Here is a 23,422-nt window from a genome sequence, read left to right as displayed (position 1 = left end):
TGCTTTGCCAACAATGAAACCTGAATGACTGATTTTTCGTTGGGTTTTCATGCCGTCAGCTTGCAGGGGAGAATGGACCACAACTCCAGAAGGTAGGCTACTGGGATCTGCAATACGCGTGGAGTTTAAAATGTGTCTGTGAAATCTAACAAAGAAAGACATGAACAATGGCAGAAAAAGAGAGGAAGAATGCGGCAGTATATCGCAGCGTTTCTTTCAAAAAGTTGGGGTCCTGGAACGCCAGCAGGAGTGAAGCCCAGCAACACAAATCAGAGGATTTGGAGGCAGCTGGCGTCGCCCTTCCCCCGGAGCCCAGCAAAGCAGAACAATCCTTGGCGACGCGTAATGTCAGTGTGTCAAGAAAAGTTTCCAAAATCACTGCCACCACCGCCAGCCTCCAAACCGCAGATTCAAAGCGAGGCTCCTCCACTCCTCTCTCCTCTATTTCTCCATCCATCCGCCAGCTCACTGAGAAATTCAACAGCAGCAGCTCATCCAGGACGCGCAGAGCCTCACCGGGAGACGGCGCAGCAGTGACGCGGGGGAGCAGCACTCTTCCCCGGGACAGGGGCTCAAGGAGTGACCCCTCACCGTCTCGTTTATCTTTTCACGAGGAAAGCAGTGGTGGATATTTCCAGGATAATGACACTATAACAGATAATAAGGGGCAAAAGTTCCACTCTGGGACAGACTCTTTGTCAGGCTCGGACTCAGAAAAGAAAAGGGAGAAGCGGATTTTAACACGTTTGTCAACCGACAGCAGCAGCAACTCTGGTAAGAGAGATTACTCACAGATAAATGCATGTACTTCTGACCCCAGAAAGACTGAAATCATAGATGAGGAAGAGGATGTTACTATTAGAGGTGCTCCTCCACCCTGTAAATCTCACAGAAGTTATCTCTCGACACACCATAGTGAGTTTGTTCCTCTGCACTCTGACAAGTGGCCCAGTGTCACCAAAATTAGGCAAATTTTTGATGAAAGACAAAGCACATTGAAGGAGCAGTGCAAAGCTGACAATTGTGTGAATTTAAAAGCAGCAGGTGGAGGCTCACTACAAGAGCTCAGCCCAAGTGAGAGTGCTCCCCTCTCGGATAGAAGTGACAAACTCTCACCTTGCAGTTCTGCCAATGAAGCCAGTGCTCGATCTTTATATGGAAAATGCATAGCAGGAGCACAAAGCAGAGAAAACAGTGCAGCTAAAGAGGCTTCTCTTCAAGGTATGGACTTATGTTCCAGATCTGATCAGCATTGTTTCTCAAATACTGAGGAAGCGGACGTAGAGACACAATGTTTTAAAAACAATACAGTTTCTGGCAAAACTACTTTTCAAAGCAGCAGCGGCAGTCACAGTTGCACTGGCTGTAATCAGTACCAAAGGACTCAACCATCTCCATACAGATCTCATAGTCACATCACTGAGGCAGAAGCTACCCATGAGACCCACAGTACGACAGGGTTGACATCTGACCCCAGCCATGACCTTCAACCCCCTGCTACTTCGTCTTGGAGTCGATCCCTGGACGCAGACACCTCCTCCTGCTCCTCCTCTCTTCAGCAGCCGACAGTGAGGGAGAGAAGGGATAGACAGGGGGTCGGGCTGCCCAGGGATAGTTTACATTCCTCACATAGCTCCTCTAGAGCGCCAGCCCCAACCTCCTCCTCCCCCTCCCCTGCTCCAGCTTCAGATAAAGCCATTACCTCCTCCTCTACTGTAGCTCCCTCATCTGAGCTAAGAGCCCCAAAAAGAGTTGTTTCTCCCCTCAGCTCCCGCTGGAGGTTTAGCTCCGGAGACGAAGAGGAAGAGCACACCAGAAGAAGAAGAGGAGGTGGGGGAGGAGGTTGGAGTGGTCCTCCGGGTCTGACTCCTTCCATCTCCTGCAGATCAGGGGAAAAGGGTGCCACAGAGCGAGGAGGCAGCTATTTATCGCGCAGTAAAAATGGCTGGTGGGGTGCAAAGGGCATTGGTCGGTCTTCAGGCAGTGAGGAGGACAGCCCTGGTTCTCTAGGCCCTCACAGTCGAGAAGCAGTGCGCCGTCGCTCACTGAGAAAGAAGAAGAAGGCCAGCGGTGCTCCAGTGACAGGCCGTGATGATTATGATGATCATGATGGCGAATCCGAAGACAGTGACAGTGACACGGCCTTGACGATGGAGCACATAGAGAGGCGCCACCAGCAAAGCACAGGAGACGAGATTGCAGGGGTACTTCCTCGCAGCCACTCTGGAAGACTATCTAGTAGTCACAGTAACAGAGCCAGGGTGCAGCAATGGGAGCGCATCTCCTCACCAGTGACGTCCAAGACTCTTCCTGGTGTATCACGAGTGTCAAAGGTCAATATTCCCCCATTTGCCTCCAGCCCTGGTGGTTCACGATGTAGCAGCCGATACTCCAGCACTGAGACACTGAAGGAGGAGGACCAGGCTAGCTGCACCAACCGTGCGGGTGGAACAGGAGGTAGCTCTAGCAGGACTGCATCCTCATCCATGCTCAGTAAAACATACCATGGCAATTTCACCATGTATCGCTCCCCCAGTTTTGGCCATGGGGATAACTTTTCCCGTAACCCTGTGCGGCGACCCAAGATTATGCCCACAATCGAGCACTCACCTAGTGTGCTTGCCAGAGATAGTGGGGTGTCTGCAGGGGTCAGGGGTGGAGGGACCGTGGCATTAAGAAAGACAATTGGTGGGGATGTGATGGATGATAACAGCGATACCCGAATATCCATATCCAACCCAGATATTACCTCAGAAACGATGTCACTCTTAAGTTTCCTGAAATCTGACCTGTCAGAGCTTAAGGTGCGGAAAACAAGTGGAGACAAATCAGGGGTTGTGGAGGGGTCATCAGTGTACAGGATGGGGTCAAGGACTCATGGCAGTACCCTTCTATCGTCTGGACACCGCCCATCCCTGAAAGATCTGACTGCCACCCTGCGGCGTGCAAAATCCTTCACTTATGCAGACAAACCCTCAACAGCCAGGAGGTGTTATTTGACAGGTAGCAACACAAAAAGGAGCTCCTCTGAGCAGCAGCTTGACATGGATGGAGGGAGGGGGTCGGTGTCAGATAGGGAAGTAGAAAGTGATGGGGGTGATTTTAGGGTTGGAAAAGGACAAAGAATTAGGGACTTTGGATTTGATGATGATGAGGAAGTGATTCCTCCATTGCAGGAGAGATATGTGCTGGAAGCAAGACAGGTCATTCGAGATATCTGTCAGATGAGTTCTAGGGAAGATGATGATGATGAAGATGTAAGGAAAGCTGACCGTTATCTGAAGAAAACAAATGAAGATAAGGAGAAACCAGGAGTGAGCATTAAGAATGAAGTTAGGACCGATGAAGAGGCTGAGAACACAAAAGACAGGGATAAACATAAGAGGGAGAGAGAGAACAGGGAGAGGGAGAGGAGTGAGAGGGATGGACAAAGTATGCAGTCAGAGAAGCTAAACAGCAGGGGCACAGAGTACAGGGAGAAGGCAAAAAGACAGAGCAGAGAGACGGAGAGAGCCTTACCGAAGGGTGACTCGGAGGAAAGCATGTTCTACGATCGCTCTATGGATGAACTTTCAGGCCACGAGTCTAGTTTAACAGATGAGGGGATTGTAACGGAGCCAGAGACAGGCCCCAGTGACCCTGCTGAGAGGTCATTCCTGGGGTCTGCTGGAGTTAATATGGGGTCACAGGTTGCCAGGGATGTGCTAGGGCAGCCAGTCACCATATGGAAGCAATCTGCACTCCATGAGGCAGAAGGGTTGACGCAGGAAAAGGACGGGATGACAGAGAATGGCATAAATTGTCCAAATGAAGTCAGCGTCCCTCCCTCCATTCCTATTCCTATCCTGATGGTTGAGAGTGACAGCGACATCATGGAACACTGCAGTACTACTGGTTTGATCAATGTTAACGCTGCTTGCGAAGAGATTAACACCAACAGCGCTGTGTCGCAAAGGTCAGCGGGCACCACAGGAGGAGGACATGAATCTCCTGCAACCCCAAGTGCTGTCCGTCGAAGGCGCAAGTTCTCTCCTTCTGGTAATAACAACACAGGCTCTGATTCCAGTAATGGCAGTAATGTGGAGTCAACAATAGCAGCTGGTGGAAACGGGGATTCCACAGTTTACCGCTCCCTCAGTGACCCCATGCCTCAGCGGCGTTGTTCCTTGGCAGAAGATGGGAACAGTTTTTCCTCTGTAGACAGCAACCTGTTAGGATCCCTATCTGTCAAAGGAGGAGGAGGAGGAGCTGCAGAGGCCTCTGCTGTGGCTGCCTTATCGGAGTATAAAGGAAGTGTGGCCAGTGACTTGTCTGTTTACAGTGATAGTGGGCTACGTGATGATAGCGTTGGTGATTACAGTGGGGTGATCAGGAGCATTGTAGCTGAGCCAGGTGCAATGGACAGACTGATGACAGATGACCACGGCAATGGTAAAGCTCCAAAAAAGAAATCATTCAGTGACCCCAGTCGCCGTAGTGATGCCCCTTTACTCTCTCAGAATGAGTCTCAGTTCAAAGGCCAGACTGGCAGCACCCAGCCAATAAGTGAGCTGGATCAACCTGGCCAGATCCCACCCTCCAGCAGTGAGCCAATTCTGAGTGAGCAGAGACAGGATCTGTGGGAGCCAGAAGTTAAATCTCAACCAGCACTGCTGACAGAGCAACATCGCAACACAACCAGCAGTAATAAAGTCAAGGTTCGTTCCCAGTCTGAATGCATCCACTCTGAAAACCTTGATGATGAAGATATTGATGTAATAGACCAGGGTGAAGAAGAGACAGAGTTGGAAAAGTTTAACTTTGACCTCAAGCTAGCTGGGGCTCTGTCCCCAAGAATGGTTCGTCGACCTCCTAGAAAGCGTCCCATCAGGCCAGCTCAGTTTTTCCCTCATGAGGACCCATTTGAGCCCCAAGAACTTGGTTCAGAGGAGCAAGAGGAGAACAGCGATACAAATGACCTCACCCCTCCTCTTCCCTCTCTCCAATCTAAAAACAAAACCAGACCCAAGCATGTCCAGCATGCAAGTGAACCCACCACATTTATACCCATCTCCCCACCTCCACTCCAAGCACTGAGGAAAGCAGACTGCCTAGTTGTTGGACCCACAACAGAGAATCCTACCTTGTCAAAGCCTCCAGGAGGTGAGACTCCATCTCTGGAGGATGTGACCCAGAAATATATTCTGGATCTTGGCACTGCAGAGAAAGACGCAGAGGGCATTGGACCTTCCCCAGCGGCCAGGGATGGAGCTGAGGGTTCGATGTCAGTTTCAGAAGGGCCCAGTGAGTACGGCACCAGTGGAATTATAAAAGCTGGACCACAGAAGAAGAACACAGAGGACTCTGCATCCACAGCTATGCCACAGAGGACCAAACCGAGAGTGGTGAGTCCACATTTTTCTTTACTGCTTTCATTGCAAGTGCAAGAATATGATGCTTGTTGGTTTTTTTTGCAACACTGTTTGCATGAATTGTAAGTTTGTTAGGTTGACCAAGTGTTAAACGTGGTATGAGTGACTGAAATAGTTCTTGGCTTTGTCATATTTATAGAGTATGATAGACTAAGAGTAAAAATGCAAGAGATATGGGGTTTGAAGTAAAACCCTCTTTTAAAAAGTTTTTGTTTGCGTTATACAGTTGTCTTGTTCACAAGGCTTCGTAACAAGACCCAAAGGTGCATGCTTGTCCTATGTATCAGATCTCTAATGGTTACTTTCCTTTGGGAGCATTGTCATGGAATACAAACACCATTAGAGGCTGAGCAGTGTTAAACAAACATCAGAGGATGTTATTAGTTTGATTAAACATCTCAGACAAAGGACATTGGAGTGTGTAACAAGGCCTGCTGTGTGTGTGTGTGTGTGTGTGTGTGTGTGTGTGTGTGTGTGTGTGTGTGTGTGTGTGTGTGTGTGTGTGTGTGTGTGTGTGTGTGTGTGTGTGTGTGTGTGTCGGTGTTTCTTTTATTTGTTTCATCCTATATTGATTGTCTCTGTGCTCAGATTATAGTCATAGAGAGAGGATATTATAAACAGTTCACCCAAACATAGATTGGGTGTGTGATGTCTGTTCTGCTGCATTTACTCAACAGTGTCTAAACACTGGAAATCTCTTTTTAGTTTGTTATATATAGCTGTATGAAGGTTAACTGATGGGGTTGTAGCCAAGGATCTATATAGGGTTATTATAAAAACATGAATTGACATTTTATGATACACTTTTCTAAAATAACTCAGATTTTTTAAAAACAGAAATACAGATAGATGCATCCACTTGGTTTTTGAAGACTTGTGAGCAATATCCACTCACAAAGGTTTGACTAGCGTCCGCCTATAGAGCAGCAAGAACTTTATGTCCATATTCTTATACATGCACAGTCTTCGTTTTCTGTGAAGTGTGTCATTCAGGTGCTTAGAGCTTACTAGCCACACACACACACTGTCTCCTTTAGGGCTTTGCTAGAAGTCAGACGTATCATGCTGTCATGGGTGTGCCTCTGAATAGGTGCGGAGAAAGTGATCCTGTCTGAGCTCAGGACAGACACATCATGCACAGGGATCTTCTTTCATTACATCATGGCTGCTTTTACATAGGGATTGTATAAAGGCCAACTGTTACCTGATTCGACGTTGTATTTGTTTCAGTAATTTGGACGATGGTTTATATATTTATGCTAAAAAAACATCATATCCTTGTTTGCCTTTTATTTCTTACTTTGAAAACCGTCCCACAAAGCTGCTTCAAAGCCGCCTGGCATAAGTGACATCTATTGCCCCGGTCCACATTAGCTGTTTTTTATTTCACTTCCTCGCCCATTGTTTGTCCGTGTTGCTTTTGCATCTGTAGCAGAAGCTGGCAAGTGACCTCACTAAGCAGGAAATAGGTCTAGAGAAATGGGAAGTTGTTGTGGTTACTGAAGTGTTTGATGATGTCCAGCACCACCGGCAGGCTTGTGTGCATATGCACTTCATTGTGTCGAGTGTGTGTGCACATCTCTGACTTGCCTGCATGTGTGTGTTATAAACCGGTTTGCTCTTTGTTCTGCTTTTTGTGAAGATTTTGTGTATAAATGTGGATATTGTTTGTCTGGGATATTTCAATTGCTTTATAAAGAGTTAGGAGCACAGGGTTTTTGCCAACAGTCTGTTGAACTACTGCCTTACAGTTCTGGTGTAGCAAAATGTTTGTACTAGATTAAATATGCATGCCAAGCTAAAACGGGGCAAAAAAGTAAGGAAAGAAGAAGATGAGATAGTGAGAGAACTAACTTCTAGTTATTTTGAGAGAGTGGCTTATTTAATCTGCCACATATTGCCCCCTTCTTGACATCAAGTGTGTCTTTAATTTGTTTCTCCTGTTCGCAATTTGTCAGGATTCTGGATCAAATCCTGCTCATCGACATACTCCATTAGCCTATTGAAGCTCTTACCTTCACCCCATCATTGTTAGCATAAAAAAAAACTGAATTATCTTATTCTTTATTCTCTTTTCTGTCTCGCTCTGTGTCTCTGGAACATTACAGTGAAGTGAGGTCATACCGTTTGTCTCTGTGTGAGGCGGGTTCCCGAGCCAAATGTCAGGTGGAGAGAGAAAGAAAGGAGGAGACAAAAAAGAAGGGGGCTAGAAGGAAACACTCTTGCTAAAAAAAAAAATGAACAGGATGAAAATAGAACTGAGAGAGAGAGCTTAAGAATGAACTATTGGAGGGAGGGGGAAAGAGTTATATAGGGAGAAAATGGTAAGCACGGCTGTTATTTAATTAACCAAAGGTGTATCATGAGTACCAAATCTACATTAATATCTATAACTGTCCTGATATGTTGTAGTAAAAATAGAGCTCTGTTTCTCTTGCACCGTATTTTTTAGGCCCTCACACTAGGACAGATCTGAGGAAAGTTAAGAAGCATGACATATCTGTAGACATGGAAACACCAAAGCAAGTTGTTTTTTATGAGAACTTTATCAATATATTATTAAGAGAGTTATTGACATGAGGCTTTATCAGCCCATCTTGAAGCAGGAAGAAAGTGTGTGAAGTGGCTGAACAGTTTTTCATTTATCAGGCTGAAGGAATTTATCCATCTTTCCTGCTTCTCTTGTTGAATAACTCTTTTACTTTCCAAAGGAGCTGAAGTCCCCCCAATGATTTTTGTACATCATGTTTGCAACATTTTTTAATATTACTTGGTTATATTTTGGAACTATTTTGCCTTCCAGAAACCTCCAGGGTGAAGAAATGAAGCCAATAAAGGAAAGCTAATAACTTCAGTTTGTCTATAGGTCACTTGAGGCTCCAAAAGCAGTCCCTCTCTGGGATGAGCAAGAACGTGGCTATTTGCTACATTGTACAAGCTCTGTTGGCTTCTATAGTCTGATATATAAACAAGCTACTACTCCAAATAGAATATGTCTTTGTGAAGGTAAGTTAGCTCATTAGCCAGCTGATGAATCAGCCACAAGCACAGAGTGTTTGGCTAGCAATGTATGCCAACCCCTAGCTACTCTTATGCATCACTGCCTTGTCCAAAGACTTCTGGCTCCTCAAAACCATTGACTGTATAAAAACATGAAGCCAAATGATGGCGGTCGACATATGTGAAATGCTGAACGCTGCTCTGTGATTAACCAAAGTAAGCCAAATCCCTGAAAAGAGTCAATGAGCCATTCGACTGCTTTTGAGTAAGCACAAACAATGATAATTTCTCAAAAGTCCACTGTCAGATCTTATTGATGAGGCCAGTACAGGTTGAACAGGGGGTAAAAGCAAAAAAACTGAGGGAAATAGAAAGCCAAATAGAAAGAAAGGAGACGCAGAGTTTGGTTTGGACTCTGTTATGTATGAATTAGGTCTAAAAAGTGCTGTGTTTATAGCTACAGATTTATGACTGACTTTGTTTTATCAGGCCACCCACATGGAATCAAATACTTTCCCTCTGCCTGGTCTTTTTCTGTCACTCTACTTCTCTCCACATGTTTTTACACAGGAGAAAATCAGTAAAGGTACAGATGCACAGATTCTGAGTTGGTTTACTCCATGCTCTGGTTTTAGTTTATTAAAATGTGCTTTTGCATCTCTCGTTGGACTCACCATGTCAGTGTTTGTGTATATCTGACATGAGCTAACACCATGAATGTTTGGGTGTTTAATTGTCAGTCAAATCTGTATCACAAATGCATTGCATCACACACATGCAAATAACTCCTGCTTTTGTCATCTTTTGTTGTGTGTATTTCAGAGACTATTGCAATCATGACCAGAAAATCAGAAAACTCGTATTCCCAAGTTGTTTAACTACATGCTTTGTACTGCTTCTCTATGCCTGCTAAGTACAACATCACCCGTCCATGGCAGTATTAGATATTATTAGTATTCAACGTATTTATTGTATGACTACACCATTATTATACACAGTTAAATGCCGCTAATGGAAAATCCTTTGAAAAATGGTGTCAGGGCTGGGCATGTCAAAGGATTATGACTATTGATAAAAAGTGTAAATATAATGTAAAATATATTTGATTTGTGGCATTGCTCTATTCTCTTCTATCCGTGATCAAAAGCTATGGGTGGAAATGCATCATTCATCTTTTTGAGAGGAACAACTTCCTTTATAAACAGACTTCAAAGAAATGTCAAAGGACACATAATATACAGTCATATAAAGGACTAAGTGTGGGTGCCGGGGGCTCTGTTTTTAAGCTGCAAAGGTCAAACCAGATTTGCTTGTGTCTGGAAAGAGAGGGATGTTTAGTAAGGTAAAGGTGATGGAGAGATGAAAGGATGAGGATGTGGTTTGTTCTGGTTGAAGGTCTCTGTGACTCAGCGGATGAGAAGGAAGAGGTGGGATGAATCAGAATCAGAAAAAGGCCACAGTGCAGTTACCTGTGGTTTTAATGACACTTACTGAGACTCTGACAGCAGACATGTTGAATTGCTTTTTCCTGTGAAGGTAGAAAACTGAACAAGAGAATGTGTAAAAAGATTGATGTCTCTGAGGGGAAGCTGGTTGAGTTCATTGAGTAAAGGAATATTTCAATTACTAGAGACAGAATAGTAACTTTGGGGTTATAATGGTTCCCCGATGTTTGCTATGGTTTCTGTTCCTAAGTGGTCAGGGTCCCAGAAGAGCGGAGCTTAAGAGAGAAAACATCCCGTACCTCAAGGCATCATGTCCTCTAATCATATACGCACATGCAACATTTTGTCTCTCTCTTTCTCTCTCTCTCTCCCACTCTCTCTCTGTATTTCTTTTGGGACCGACACAACAAAAATGTTTTGTGTTCCCTTGAGTCAGAGCGTGTTTTGGTTGTGCTGTGGGGCGTTCAGGGGGCTAATTTTAGAGATGTTGATATAACTTCGATGGAGCATAGACAGTTGAATGTGAATTTAAGATTGTTTGTCACTCACATTGGAAACACATGCTCTTAGCTGAGATGTTGTCCAGTAGTTGGTTTCCTGCAACACACTGTTTTCTCAAACCATCTTTCAACCATCTCCACCATCATTCTACTCTCACGTTCATACCTGACTTAAGCATTCAAAAGTCAGACAGTATCTTAAATGTTTAATCCGTACAAAAATAAAGTGTCAAGACCAATAAAGGTTTTATCCTGAATTAGTTCTGTAGCCTCAAGATCTCGGACATAACCCCCAGTATGAGGTCAGGCTTCAGGAGTACTAGTAGAAACGTTTTGCCTTATTTAAACTTCCTGATACAATCTATTTCCTTAGTCACAAGAACTTTCCTTGATTCTCCCGCTTCCTACGGACACAACTCCCAAAAGTAGGCGGGGCACTTTGGTAATTACTACAGTGACCCTGAATGAAACCTTGACATCATCTATCATGGGACATAAAATACAAACAGAGGAGCATCTGTATTGCATAAATTGACCACTTCCTGGCCTTTTGGGGTTGGTAAATTGAAGAATTGTGTCTAAGTTTGATGGTTTCTCATAACTATTGAAATTTGGTTATAAGGTCAAAATGTCAAATGTTGCTCAACGGAAAATTATCCCTGACCAATAAGTGTTCTGCAGTGTTTAATCCCTCCGGGCTCAGTTCCTTTTACAAATCTCAACCAAGGGGATAGAAGTCAAAATACAACTTAACTGGCACTAATAGACTTCATGAATGGAAAACAAGGGAAAAAAAGAGGTTCCTGTTGGGTTACGCAGAAAAAAAAGAGGCATTCAATAGCTTTGGACCGAGACAGCATAGCTATTCATCCTGTTTCCATTCTTTGCGCTAACACCAGCTGTTAACGTCAGCAACAAAACATTAAGTAATAGCGTGGTATTGATATAAGCATTGAGTTCGAAAGAAAATAGTCAAGTAATCTCTAAATAGGGGAGGAATATAGTCTACACTTCAGTTTTCAGAAGTAAAATGCAGCCCCCTCAATCTTGTACAAGCAATACTTAAAAAAGAAAGCTGAGGTTATCTTTTATGGCGTTGACCGAGTGAACATGAGAAAAATCAAGGTTCCTTTGAAGGGGTTGTGAGTGTTTTAAAAAAAAACATACTCAATTGACATTTGTGTCACTGCAGCAAATCACAAAACAAGACTCCATGTGGTTTCTCACAGTGGGAAAGAAACTCTGTGGGAAAACGGCTCTGGATGTCCTTGCCCTTAGTTGATGACAGTTGCAATATGCTTTGAAAATCTTTTGCTTTCCCTTTTAAGGATAGACCCTAGATAAAAAAAAAGAGTCCCCTGCAACGTGCCAGTGGGAAAAAGATGCCAGTTTCAACCTTTCAGCAGAATTTATTCTGGTTGATCTTATTTCTTTTTATGCTCTTTGTTATCCTGGTTTCTTGTCCCATTTGCTCCACTCCAGACTGTTACTTTTCTACTCTCCCCTCTTTCAGTCTGTGTGGATCCACCCAGTGTAATTACAGAGCAGTTTGCTTATGTAAGGAAAGCCTCCTCTGAAACAGCACTTTCTAGAGGAGCTGCTATTTCAGCTTTTTGTGTGCACAGGCAGATTTTGTCATACTAAGGTCTGTTTGTAAGTGACATAAATAATGGAAAATGAACACTGCTTTCATCTAATTCTAACACAAATCAACTCTTTTACAGATTATTTGAGTGTGTGCCAGGCTACACCATTTGTGTATATATTGAATAGTTCATCTCAGTCATGTTAGTCATTCCTGTAGTTTTCTCCACGTCATACATCTGCAGTCCATGGGGGCACAAACATTTCCAATGCAAGTTTAGAGTTTTTTGTTTGTTCAATTATGTTCAGCTGCACTGCTGGCTGCTGTATCTTTACCTAGAATCACTGACACCTGGGGCTAATGTCTTCCAAAGAAGAAAAAAGTAAAACATGTAAGGTGAAAGCGCCACAAATACATCATAGGTCACACAAACTCCATTACTGATACATAAAAGAAGTCAATGGATAACAGGTCCTGTGGATACAGCTGCTTTGGATACTTTTGCCTGTCAGCATTTAACTTTAATATTCCTGGGGTTTTAAGAGTAATTGATGCTATCAGCTAGGCCTGTTGTCATAGCTAGCTCTACTCTGTCTGTAACTTAGTGCTTTAAGAAAAAAGGTTTGTTTTCCTGAAAGGTGGAAACAATCCTGGTGTATCAATGAAACGGTTATCTGTCTATCTAATAATTTCTTGTGAGGATAACCAGGGATATCATAGAAAGGTTTATCGAATGGTAAATATCATGAGCAGAGAAAGGGGGGGTCTGTTGTTAAATTATAGTGTAAGTATATGCTGACTTTATGCACATAACTGTCCATGAACTTCGACGGACTGTCATTGCCTTTGTCTCTACCAGTCATTCTCACAAAGGCACAGCTGTGTCACCCAACGTGTAGCATGCATAGTTTACAGCGTGGTCGGAAACACACACACACACACACACACACACACACACACACACACACACACACACACACACACACACACACACACACACACACTTATACATAGTCAAGGCCTTGGTCTAACTGTGGGTTGACTGGGCTGTCCAGTCTTATTCTCTCACTCGTCTTTTGTCACTCACAGAATCATGTCAGTAGAAACACTCTGCTGCTTCTCCTTTCTGTTTCCTATTATCCGTTTACCGTCTTATGGCATCAGTCCGCCGGTTTGGATCATGCTCTAGCTGCCAATTGAGAAACTCCCATCAAGATGGGAAAGGGAGACGTTGGAAGAGTCGGAGCGTTGTTCCCGAGTGGCTGCTGGGATCTCGGATTAAAGCCCAGGGAGAGGAGGATGATGGGAAAAGAGCAGGAGGAGAAGCGAAGGCCAAAGCAGCGCCACAGGCAGGTGGTGTTGGTCCTCTGTGTGTTGTATTGGACGTGTTGGAACCAAAGTCTATGGTTGAGTCACATTTATCCTTTCTTCAGGGTTTCCTTCATTTAGTTACGTTGTACAATATTTTGTGGGGAAAAAATCTGAATAGAAAGTATTTATTTTGGAGTAAAACCATGATTGATTTGATGTGTGTGTACACCCTGCACCTGTGCGTAGTTTGTGTTTGCCTTGCTGGCTGCTAAATCAGTGGTAAGATAAGTCCTATGATGTTTAGTTCAACGCTTCTGTAAATCTACTATTACATCAGTGACATCGTCTTTATCATGGGGATTTCATAATTGCACACCCAAATGATGCCAATACATCATCCACAACACATGAATGACATCACTGTAGACAGGACATATTTTTTAACTCCTGTTGGTTCAGGTTGTGTTTAGCGGATCATACTGAGTTTAATGAGTGTCTGGACAACACAAGATATAAACACACACACATTAGAGACAACATTTCAAACACCAGAAAGCATATTCGTAGGCTATCAGTGTACTTTTGATCAGCTCTATATTCTATTTTAGATTTGACTCATGTAGAGTGCTTTAGTCTGACCTTATTAAAAAGTGATACCTTGTATCTCAGGTTAGATGGTAATAGTTCATATTCACTGTATAGAGCATGTTAGGGTCAGAGATGATGCTGTAGTCAGCTTCAGCATATTTTCATTGTAGTCTGATTCATAGAGTTTCTTAATGTGGCTGACCTACAATCTTTGAACATATATTTTCATCTGGATGAGCAGTTTGGACTTTAAAGCGGTGGACAGACATGTGTTGTCACTGTACTGTTGGACACTCAGGATCACAGAGGTAAAAAACTAAACAAGAATCTGTCTACTCGCCCCAAAAGATCTCAATTGACGGAGGAGACAAATTCTCTGTTTCGTCTTTTAAAGAAATATTAAATGTGATCTTCTCAGGACAACAAATTGTCAAGCATTACACTCAAGTATTTTTAAGAAAGTGCTTGCTTGATTGTAGGTTTTGTGTAGGGACCAAGTTTTAATCTGACACAATATATACATATTCACAATATACATGTTTGCCTGATTTAGAAAGAATAAAAAACAAAAGAAAACCAATTTTCATCATGCCAGAGAGTTTAATAGTCGGTCCTTTTTTCATTTCCTAATTTCAGCAACAATCAGTGATCAATTCTCTGACTATTTTTAGTCTTTGTTTTTGAATTCCAAAAAAGCCATAAGAGTGACTTGTTTCCTGTCCCAGCTCTCCTCCCAGGTGATTGTTGAGAAGTTCAGTCTCTCCAGCTGTTTCTAAACTTTGTACTTAACCAAAATATTTTATCCCAAAATGAGTTTTCACAAAACTATGAGTCAGTCTGAAAATATGTTGACCTTACCTCAGAGAGAAAACTTGGATCTTTGTGTGTGTGTTAGAGTGTGACTGAGAGAAAGACAGAAGTAGACCGAGGCATAGAGGCACAGTCTGTGTTTTTGTGTGGCTTTGATTCCAAATCGTGTATCTTTATGGCTCCTCTCTCCTCTGTCTGACTCTACTTAATTTTTATCACTACTCGTGTCAGCGCTGTGGCTCATAAACAGATGTTTTTAAAATAATCCGACTAATACTGGAAAGTTTTGTTTTCCTGTTGGCAAGTAGATCCAAAGAACTACCAGCAGCAGTCCACCTGCTGCAGATGTAATCAAATCATTTAATAGCCTGTTATTAGTACTGATAATTACTGCTGTTAAAATGTTGGCTGAGCACACAAGTTGACCATAAAGTGCAAAATCATCTGTTATTAACAAATCATTTAAGTGACAGGCAGAACGTTTTGGGAGTTTGTTGTCATGGTGACAATTATAATTCAGTCAGGACCACTTCAGTCAATGATTAGTATTTGCATGAAATAACTTATATTTGGCAATATGGCTCTGTTCTGAGAGCTCCCTGCCCTTCCATGAGCGTATGTGGAATGGCAAATCCTCAGGTGGGGAGAGCACACCTCCCATGTGTTTCATGTACATGCATGAAAAGGAGGAGCTGGGCTGGAGGCAGGTTGGATTGTGGTTTTGCAGCAGAAAGAGTTGCTAGGCTAAGACAGTTTTGATAGAACTCCCATTTGAAAATTTGCCAATTTGATGCGTAAAAGGTTATCTGCAAAGCCGTTAGCTGATATGGGCTAAACTAACGCTATGCTAAATATGTTTGATTGACATTGGTAAACAGTAGCAACTATGGTCTAGTTTGGCCCCTGCACAACATACGTATAGAAAAACAATTGTGGTATTAGTCAAAAATCTACACTCAAATGAAACTATGAAGTAATGAGGTGAAATCATGTTTGATATGCCAATTTTTTTTAAGTGGTTTAAAAATTGGAACTTTGAAAAAATTTAAAAACCCATTTGCCATCTTATAATATGGCCCGCTGGAGGGATCACAAGCTCTTGAGGCTTGAGATGTACTCAGCGTTTAGCAACAAGGACTCCCTGCAAAGCTTGCCTTTTCCATGGTCTACCCAATTTTTACAGCCAAATTAACAACTTGGGAAGCGAGACTGAGTTGGTGTTGTGAACATCCATAAGCAAATTGTTAGCAGCACTCACCTGCATAATGCCTGTTAGAGACATCAGTTATGGCTTAATCTGCATAATGGGCTTGCTGATGGCTTCCAGGATTTCATTACTCTCTAAACAGATTGTTCTCCTGCATTCAGCCAGTGTGTGCTTAAACAAGGGGGGACAATATTACCTGTACTACAAATCACTACACTTAAGTAAGGCGTTTAGTTGACCATACCCACACAGTTGTGATAAAGATGAATAACTATTACTGGGCAGATTTTATTACTTTGGACAGAGTCAAACTAGCCCTTTATTCCTTGCTTCCTGTCTTTATGATACATGATGTGAAGTGAAAGTAGCCTTACATTTACTGTACCTACATGAGAGGTGTTCTGACCTGTTTAACTTGGGGCGGCTGTGGATCAGTGGGTAGAGTGGGTAGTCTATCAATCGGAAGGTTGGCGGTTCAATCCCAGCTCTGGCAGTCACATGCCGATGTGTCCTTGAGCAAGACACTGAACCCCGAATTGCTCCCTCTGATGTTCAGAGATGTGTGAATGGGAACGAATGAGATTAGCTAACACTGATGATCCCTCACTACATAGCAGCCTCTACCATCAGTTAGTGAATGGGTGAATGTGACAAGTAGCAGTGTTTCCCCTACCATTATACTGGGGGGGGGGCAGGGCGCAGCGCCCCCCAAACAGCGCCCCCCTTGGAAGTTCAGTTAATTTTATTTTCTATATAGCGCCAGATCACAGCAGAAGTAATTCAGGGTTACCTCTCTTATAGATCAGGTATTAAACTTGTTATTTTATTAAACAGACTAAATACCCGATGCCCGCACAGACACACAAACACGTGCACACCCATTCACACATCACAGCACAATGATACGATAAATGTTCATCAACAACTCGTTTTTCCAGACGAAAACAAGACCATAACGAACCTCCATGCATCCGTCTCAGTTTCATTGATGATTTTTACCCCCGGTGTGCGTTAGTGACAAAGACACAACCGGGGGACGTCTGTTTAATATTTGATGTTTGACGTTGTTGCCGCTCTCACTGTAAAAAAGCTCCGCATCTAGAGCTTGATTGAATCCAGTTTGGTGATACATCAGACACATTTAGTAAGTTTGGATCAACTCCTTGGCATCAAAGAGTGCCGTGAACTGACTGTTTGTCTAGAGCGCCTATCACTGCAGGTGCATTCAGGGACCGTCGTAAAAGTGCAATGCAGACCTGTATTTTGCGTTCATGGCATTTTTATTTGAATCAAGAAAATCACATATAGTGGTCACATGAAGAATGTTTTCTTTTGACTTTTTGCAGGCTAGATTATTTAACTTAACACTTTTGCTTATGTAATATCTTAAGAGTGAAATGTTGACGATTTAAAAACCCTGATACCGATATCTGATCGACTACATGAATTATTTTATAGACAGATTGACAGATTGACAGATGGATAGATAGATAGATAGATAGATAGATAGATAGATAGATAGATAGATAGATAGATAGTTTGTTGTGGCAAAGTCTGTCTGCACCAAAGTCAATCAACCCTGCAGGGTTTAACATTCGTGGTTGGCAGTAATGAAGTCTACTGTTTGTGTCAGGACTTAATTTTGGCCTGATTACTGCTGTTAATTTGAAATACTTGAACCTTAACCAAAACATTTCCAGAAGCCAGAAACAGGCTTTTGAAACTGATCTTGGTTGGAGTATAGAGGAAACAAGCAAACTTCTCTCCAGTATTTAACTTCTGTCAGAAATGTGTGGTTTTGTGTGTCAGTATGTCTGTGTGTCTGTGTGTGTGCTGCCCTGCTGTCCCTTGGCAGTCCCTTTTACATTCAACCAGCAGAGTTGACATTTTTCCAGATATAACAGCAGTAATCACTGTGGCACTGATGACAGTTAATGATGATGACCGCCATTTATCTGGAGATTGGAGGTTTGTGCGTGTTTTTGTGTGTCCCCAAATGGTTAGGTTGACGCGTTCATGAAGGGCTCCCATCATCCAGTGACAGCCAGGGGGGTTGTGGGTAATCGAGTCTGTCTTTCCTGAAACAATGTTGTCCTTCTTCACTCCTCAATGGGCTTCTTATTTTCAACGAGCCTCGACTTTTTCTGTCTTTCAAACAATTTATTCATCAGTTGGCATTTTGATTGTGAGGCTCTGAAATGTTATCGTCAAACGAGGAGAGGAATTATGTTATTTTCTGCAGTAACCGCAGTAATTATCAGTACTAATAACAGATACGACATCTTTTTTAAACAAAGATGGAGTATGTATTTTTCTGAAAACCACCAGATCCGGACTAAACTTAGTAACTGATCCCAATTGTGATTATAAGAGCAGCAATTGTATCCTTTTAGGGACCTTTAAATCATGTCTATAATAAGATTAGGTGGTCCAACTCAAAAGATTGAAAACCAAGAGGAATTGGAACAATAACACTTTTGCATGTGTTGTAATTCAGTTGCCACGTCTGTATCATCTTGTTACCTAGCGGATGTTCATCATGTCAGTGAAGCTGCAGCTGTGTCTGAAAAGCTACAAGGCTGTGAATGAAGGCTGAGCAGACAGAACTCCCCTGATAAAAAGATGTGAAGCTCCTAAAAATAGCGTACAACCTGACCTTGAATTCTTGGACAATGAAGCGAGTGATTTATTTGCACTTCCCTTCTCTCTGACTTTCGTAACCTGTTTTGTGTGAAGTTCTAACCACATGCATGACAGATTTTATCCCCTTGTTTTTAACTCGTTTGAACCCGTGTTTACATTTTCTCTCTACAGACTGGTGATTAAGTTGATTTTTGTTTCCCCACATTATTCATTATGACATCTTGTCTGAGCTGGAATTATACCTCTGTAAAGATGTAGGTGTATGTTTGGGTGAACTTTTGTTGGTGGAAGTGGGTGTCAACATGCAGACCTCACAGATCTCAACAATCTGTCTTATACAACTGAGGATAAAGTAAGCTAATTGGTTTATTTATCTCCTGTGATGAGATGAGTATAGGTGCAGAGAAAAGCTTGTGCTGTGTATATCTGCTCATAGGTGCAGGATAGATGTATTTATCTTTTTTCATTTCCATTTTCTGGCTTAATATGCCCTTTATCCAAAGGTAGACAGATAGAATGGGAAACTTGAATCAAACCTTCGTCCATGGGGTGACTAACTCAAACACTATGCCAAACCGCCCCTAATGTCTTTGTTTCAGAGGTGTCGTTCTTCTGTCCAACTGATTATTTGTTCTGCCTTGGATAATTTCACTGAAAATATACAGATGATTGAGCTAGTGTCGGTAAAATCATTTTCACACATTCCCAGCATTTCTTTTTAAATTGATAAATATTGATGGGATATATATATAATATAAGACGGGGTCCAACTCTACTATAAATTGTTTTGCTGTCATATCAATGCTACATTGCATTTGACACAGTACAATCAAATGAGTTCTGTACTCTAATCAAAAAATTGATTTGCGTTCACACTTGCAGCTCACCCAGAGAAAGTCTGAACATTTTCCAGAGTTTTGTGCATGTGTGAACAGGGCTAAATTTGTCTTACATCCTATCTATATAAAGATTCTTCATAAAAATGCAGAATCTGTGCTGGACCGGATTAATGCATCAAAAGGGCTCTGATTTCAGTTTGTAGTCTTAGTAGTATTGTCTTTTCGCGTTTCAGTAGTCTTTGGCTGTATAAACGTTTTGAGAGCAAAATGTTTCAGCCATAATGCAAACACTGAACCCATTGGCAAACACCTGAGAATAATTAAGCTACAGTTAATGTCAGTAAACAAATGTATGCATGCTAGCAGTCCGGTCTTAGATATTATTTCTCAACACTGACTCTGTTCTTTCCTCTCATGTTGCTAGTTGGACTGTAAGCCGTGGCAACACACAAAAAGACAGTCTTGGCAACAAGTCAGAAAAAATTGGTGGTTGCTCTTAGATCATAGCTAATGGGTCCCATGATTGATTTATACATAACTGTATCACTGTGTTATTTTTTTGGCAGCTTTTCCTGATTCCATTTTTTTGTTAGCTTGCCTTGTAGGAAGATGATTTTCTCATTCTTGATCTACACACATCCGAATGGCCTTTTTGTTCCTCTAAATGTGAGAAAGATTTGGTCTGTTGGTCATTATACGACATCTTTAGATATCGATCATTCGTTTAAGGTTTTAGTCCTAAAAAGTCAGACCACTATTTAGGTTAAAGTAAATGGAAAAGCTGTTGCACTGTGGCTGAGTCTCAGACGCTTTATGTATTATTAGCTTGTGATTCATGTGGCAGCTCTGCACTCCTTTACAGACCTTAAAAAACCTCTTTCATATTTAAGAAACACACAGTATTGACTTTTAATTTGAAAAATGTGTGCAGAGGTGAATACAACATGGATCCTGCCTTTTAAGGAGCTGTTTCTTCTGTGTGATCCTTCTTGCAGGAACCATAATTGTCTTCATTGAGAGGGCAGGGCAGGAAGTGGGTTTGGGGGAGGCATTTTTGACCGACACCCACACACACACACACACACACACACACACACACACACACACGCGCACACACACACACACACACACACACACACACACATACACACACACACACACACACACACACACACACACACACACACACACACACACACAGTCCTGCATCTTCCTTAATGTGTATGTCAGATGAAAACACAGAAGAAAGAGTGGGACCGGAGAACTTTTTGAAGTAACTCTGTGTTTAGGTTAAACAGTGATGGAGCTCTGACGATGTGTATTCTCTGTGTCCATGGCAGCCGTTAGTTTCGGACAGGGGTGTGTATAAGTTGCCGTAGGAATGTGGTGACTTCACAGGGGCTGGTGTTTCTGTTAGAGGGTTGAAGGAGAAGAGGACAGAAACTTATGTCGGCCTTATTAAACAAACCAAGTCTACACACTTTGCACCTTGCTGTAAGCACATCTGTGTGTCTGCTCTTGAGTATTTTTCCTCAACTTTTCTCACTGAGATCATTGTTTCTGTGTTCTCGCTCTGCTTTCTTTCTGACCCTGTGTCAGTCTTATTCTTTTTGTCTCCCTCACCTCTCTGGCTCTATTTTTATCCCCTCTCCCACTGAGCTCACATCTGGATCTTATTGACAAAGTGAACAGCCCTTCAGCCATAAAAGACTCTCCAGACTCTGTGTGTGTGTGTGTGTGTGTGTGTGTGTGTGTGTGTGTGTGTGTGTGTGTGTGTGTGTGTGTGTGTGTGTGTGTGTGTGTATCTGTGTCTGTCTGTCTGTCTGTCTGTCTGTCTGTCTGTCTGTCTGTCTGTCTGTCTGTCTGTCTGTCTGTGTGTGTGCGTGCGTGCGCCTGACAGGGCATGGCAGACCTAGATCTAAACACCTCTTGATTGAAAGATTTTATCAGATCAGTCGCACATATAGTGTATCATCAGAAGTCACAACAACGAAGAGTTGTGGTCAGAAAGACGTCTCTGGTTTGTTTTTTGTGATACCTTTCATTTCCAGGAATTAGTCCAAATACTTAAAAACAATGTTTCAAGAAAAGCCCTGCTGGGAAACACAGATGGGGATAAAGACAGAGACCAGGAGAGCGAGGGACAGAGAAAGTTTATTCAGTAATGCGTCCCTCTTCATGATGAGGATGAGTACAGTTGTTATGCAACTCTTTCCATACAATGCAATTCTATTTAAGCTGTTTTCTGTCCTTTCCTTTCTGTGTTCTTTAAACAAAATGTGATGTTCAAGTATATCAATTTAGCCCCATCCCAGTGACACTTGAACTGTTTTTCTGTACAAGTGTATAACAGCAAATATGACACATACAGAGCGATTTAAAACAGATGTAAGGGTCACTACCAAGGGGCATGGAAGTGCTGTGAGACACATTTTGTTAATGTGAGAGTATGGAGAGAAGCAATCTGAAAATGAGGTTGTGGGTTGTTTTGTCAGCACCAAAAAAGTAGTAAGTGGACACAGTCCCTAATCATGTATACTGTTTGTTAATCAAATAGAGTTAAATACTTTTAAATTTGTCATACTCTTTTTTTTTTTAACAACATATTTAATGTTCAGTGTTATGGTGGTATACTGCACTTGCCAAATCAACACAAAGCTCACACTGTGTCTGCTTTCGATTTGAAGCTTGGGGTGGATCTGCTCAGTACGTTGAAACCGTCCACTATGAGTCAGATAACAGTAATGAAGCATGAGGCGAAATCCCCACTGTGCATTTCATAATCGTCTCTTTGTGTGTAGAAAGGGCTCTGTTTCTATTGATTTGTTTGCTCCTGTTGGATAATGGTCTTGTTTATGGTGTTAGAATGAAGCTGATGATGTTGTTACTGTACTCACTGTACAGTACTCTGTGTGATTACACATGCTTCATTTCCCCAGAATTAAAGAGCTTCAATGGGCTGTGCACTTCATTGTGTTAATATACAAAGCTTTTTATTGTGCTGACCACATGGAAATGTTCCCTCAGCTTTCTAGTCAGTGTGAGTTAAGTAATTATATCATAGTATGAATGAAAAGCAACACTTTTTATGTGAAGTATCAAAATCTGTATTCTGAATTTCAGTCATGATAACAGCGCCTCACATGCATTGCATTTTCTGTGCTAACTCTAATGTGTGAAATTTTGGTTCAAGGGACCAAATCCACTCATAACACTTATATTTCACATTATATTAAAAATGAGAACCACAAATAGACTTATCAAGAAAAAAACATCAAAAACTATCTCTTGTTGACCTGGAATAACCAAAGAAAACAACCACAATTTAGGGACATATTATCTAAAGAAAACTTGGTGTCCTGGGTAAAAGTTTGTCACATTTTGATGTTATCATTTGGATTTGGATTTTGTAAATATTGCTACTCTTAATTTGTATTCATCCTCTGTTATGTAACCTCCCAGTCCACCTTAAACACCCAGAGGAGCTGCTGAGTGCTGTAAACTCTTGTCTTCAGTCATCAGCCTCCAGGGTCTGCACCACGCTGACCTTTGACCTCTCACTCCTCACCTCTGCCTCACCTCTGTGGCAGCTAAACACTACAGGCATGAACCCAACAGAGAGTTAAGAGCCAGTTACATGACAGCATCTTATCTTCTTAATGACAGGCTGCAGTGCTGGAAGCAAAGTTTGTTAATCACAGAGGAGGGGAGGGAGGGAGAGAGAGAGAGAGAGAGAGAGAGAGGAGGGGTGCGTCACTGACTCGAAGTCACAGAGCTCTGGTGAGCTGACTGTCAACGTGAATCAAGTTCCACTCGTGTCAATTTCTGCTCTTACATGAATCAGTCTCTCATCTCTTTGGCAGTTTGTGATTTACAAGATAGCTTGATTTTTTGTTTTTAAAGCAGCAGCATAAACATCCCAAACGCAGCTCTGTTTTCCACTGTCACTATAGTGATCGCAGAGCTTGTGTTTTGGTTGGATTTGTCTGTGTGTGTGTGTGTGTGTGTGTGTGTGTGTGTGTGTGTGTGTGTGTGTGTGTGTGTGTGTGTGTGTGTGTGTGTGTGTGTGTGTGTGTGTGTGTG

The 23,422-nt window shown here is 42.3% G+C and overlaps 1 protein-coding gene across 1 annotated transcript in view; it reads left to right on the top strand.

Moving 5' to 3' along the window:
* The window catches only part of LOC117825279 (rho guanine nucleotide exchange factor 17-like), a 68,527-nt gene that overhangs the window by 335 nt on the left and 44,770 nt on the right, over nucleotides 1–23,422 (top strand). Inside the window, exon 2 of the mRNA XM_034701030.1 lies at nucleotides 60–5,384. Coding sequence (XP_034556921.1) covers nucleotides 168–5,384 — 5,217 coding nt within the window. The 5' untranslated portion in view covers nucleotides 60–167. The remainder of the gene's footprint in view (nucleotides 1–59; nucleotides 5,385–23,422) is intronic.

The sequence above is a fragment of the Notolabrus celidotus genome, chromosome 14, assembly GCF_009762535.1.
Source record: "Notolabrus celidotus isolate fNotCel1 chromosome 14, fNotCel1.pri, whole genome shotgun sequence".
NCBI lineage: Eukaryota > Metazoa > Chordata > Actinopteri > Labriformes > Labridae > Notolabrus > Notolabrus celidotus.
Note: the sequence above shows the minus strand (reverse complement) of the source record. Positions and strands in the feature narration are given on the sequence as shown.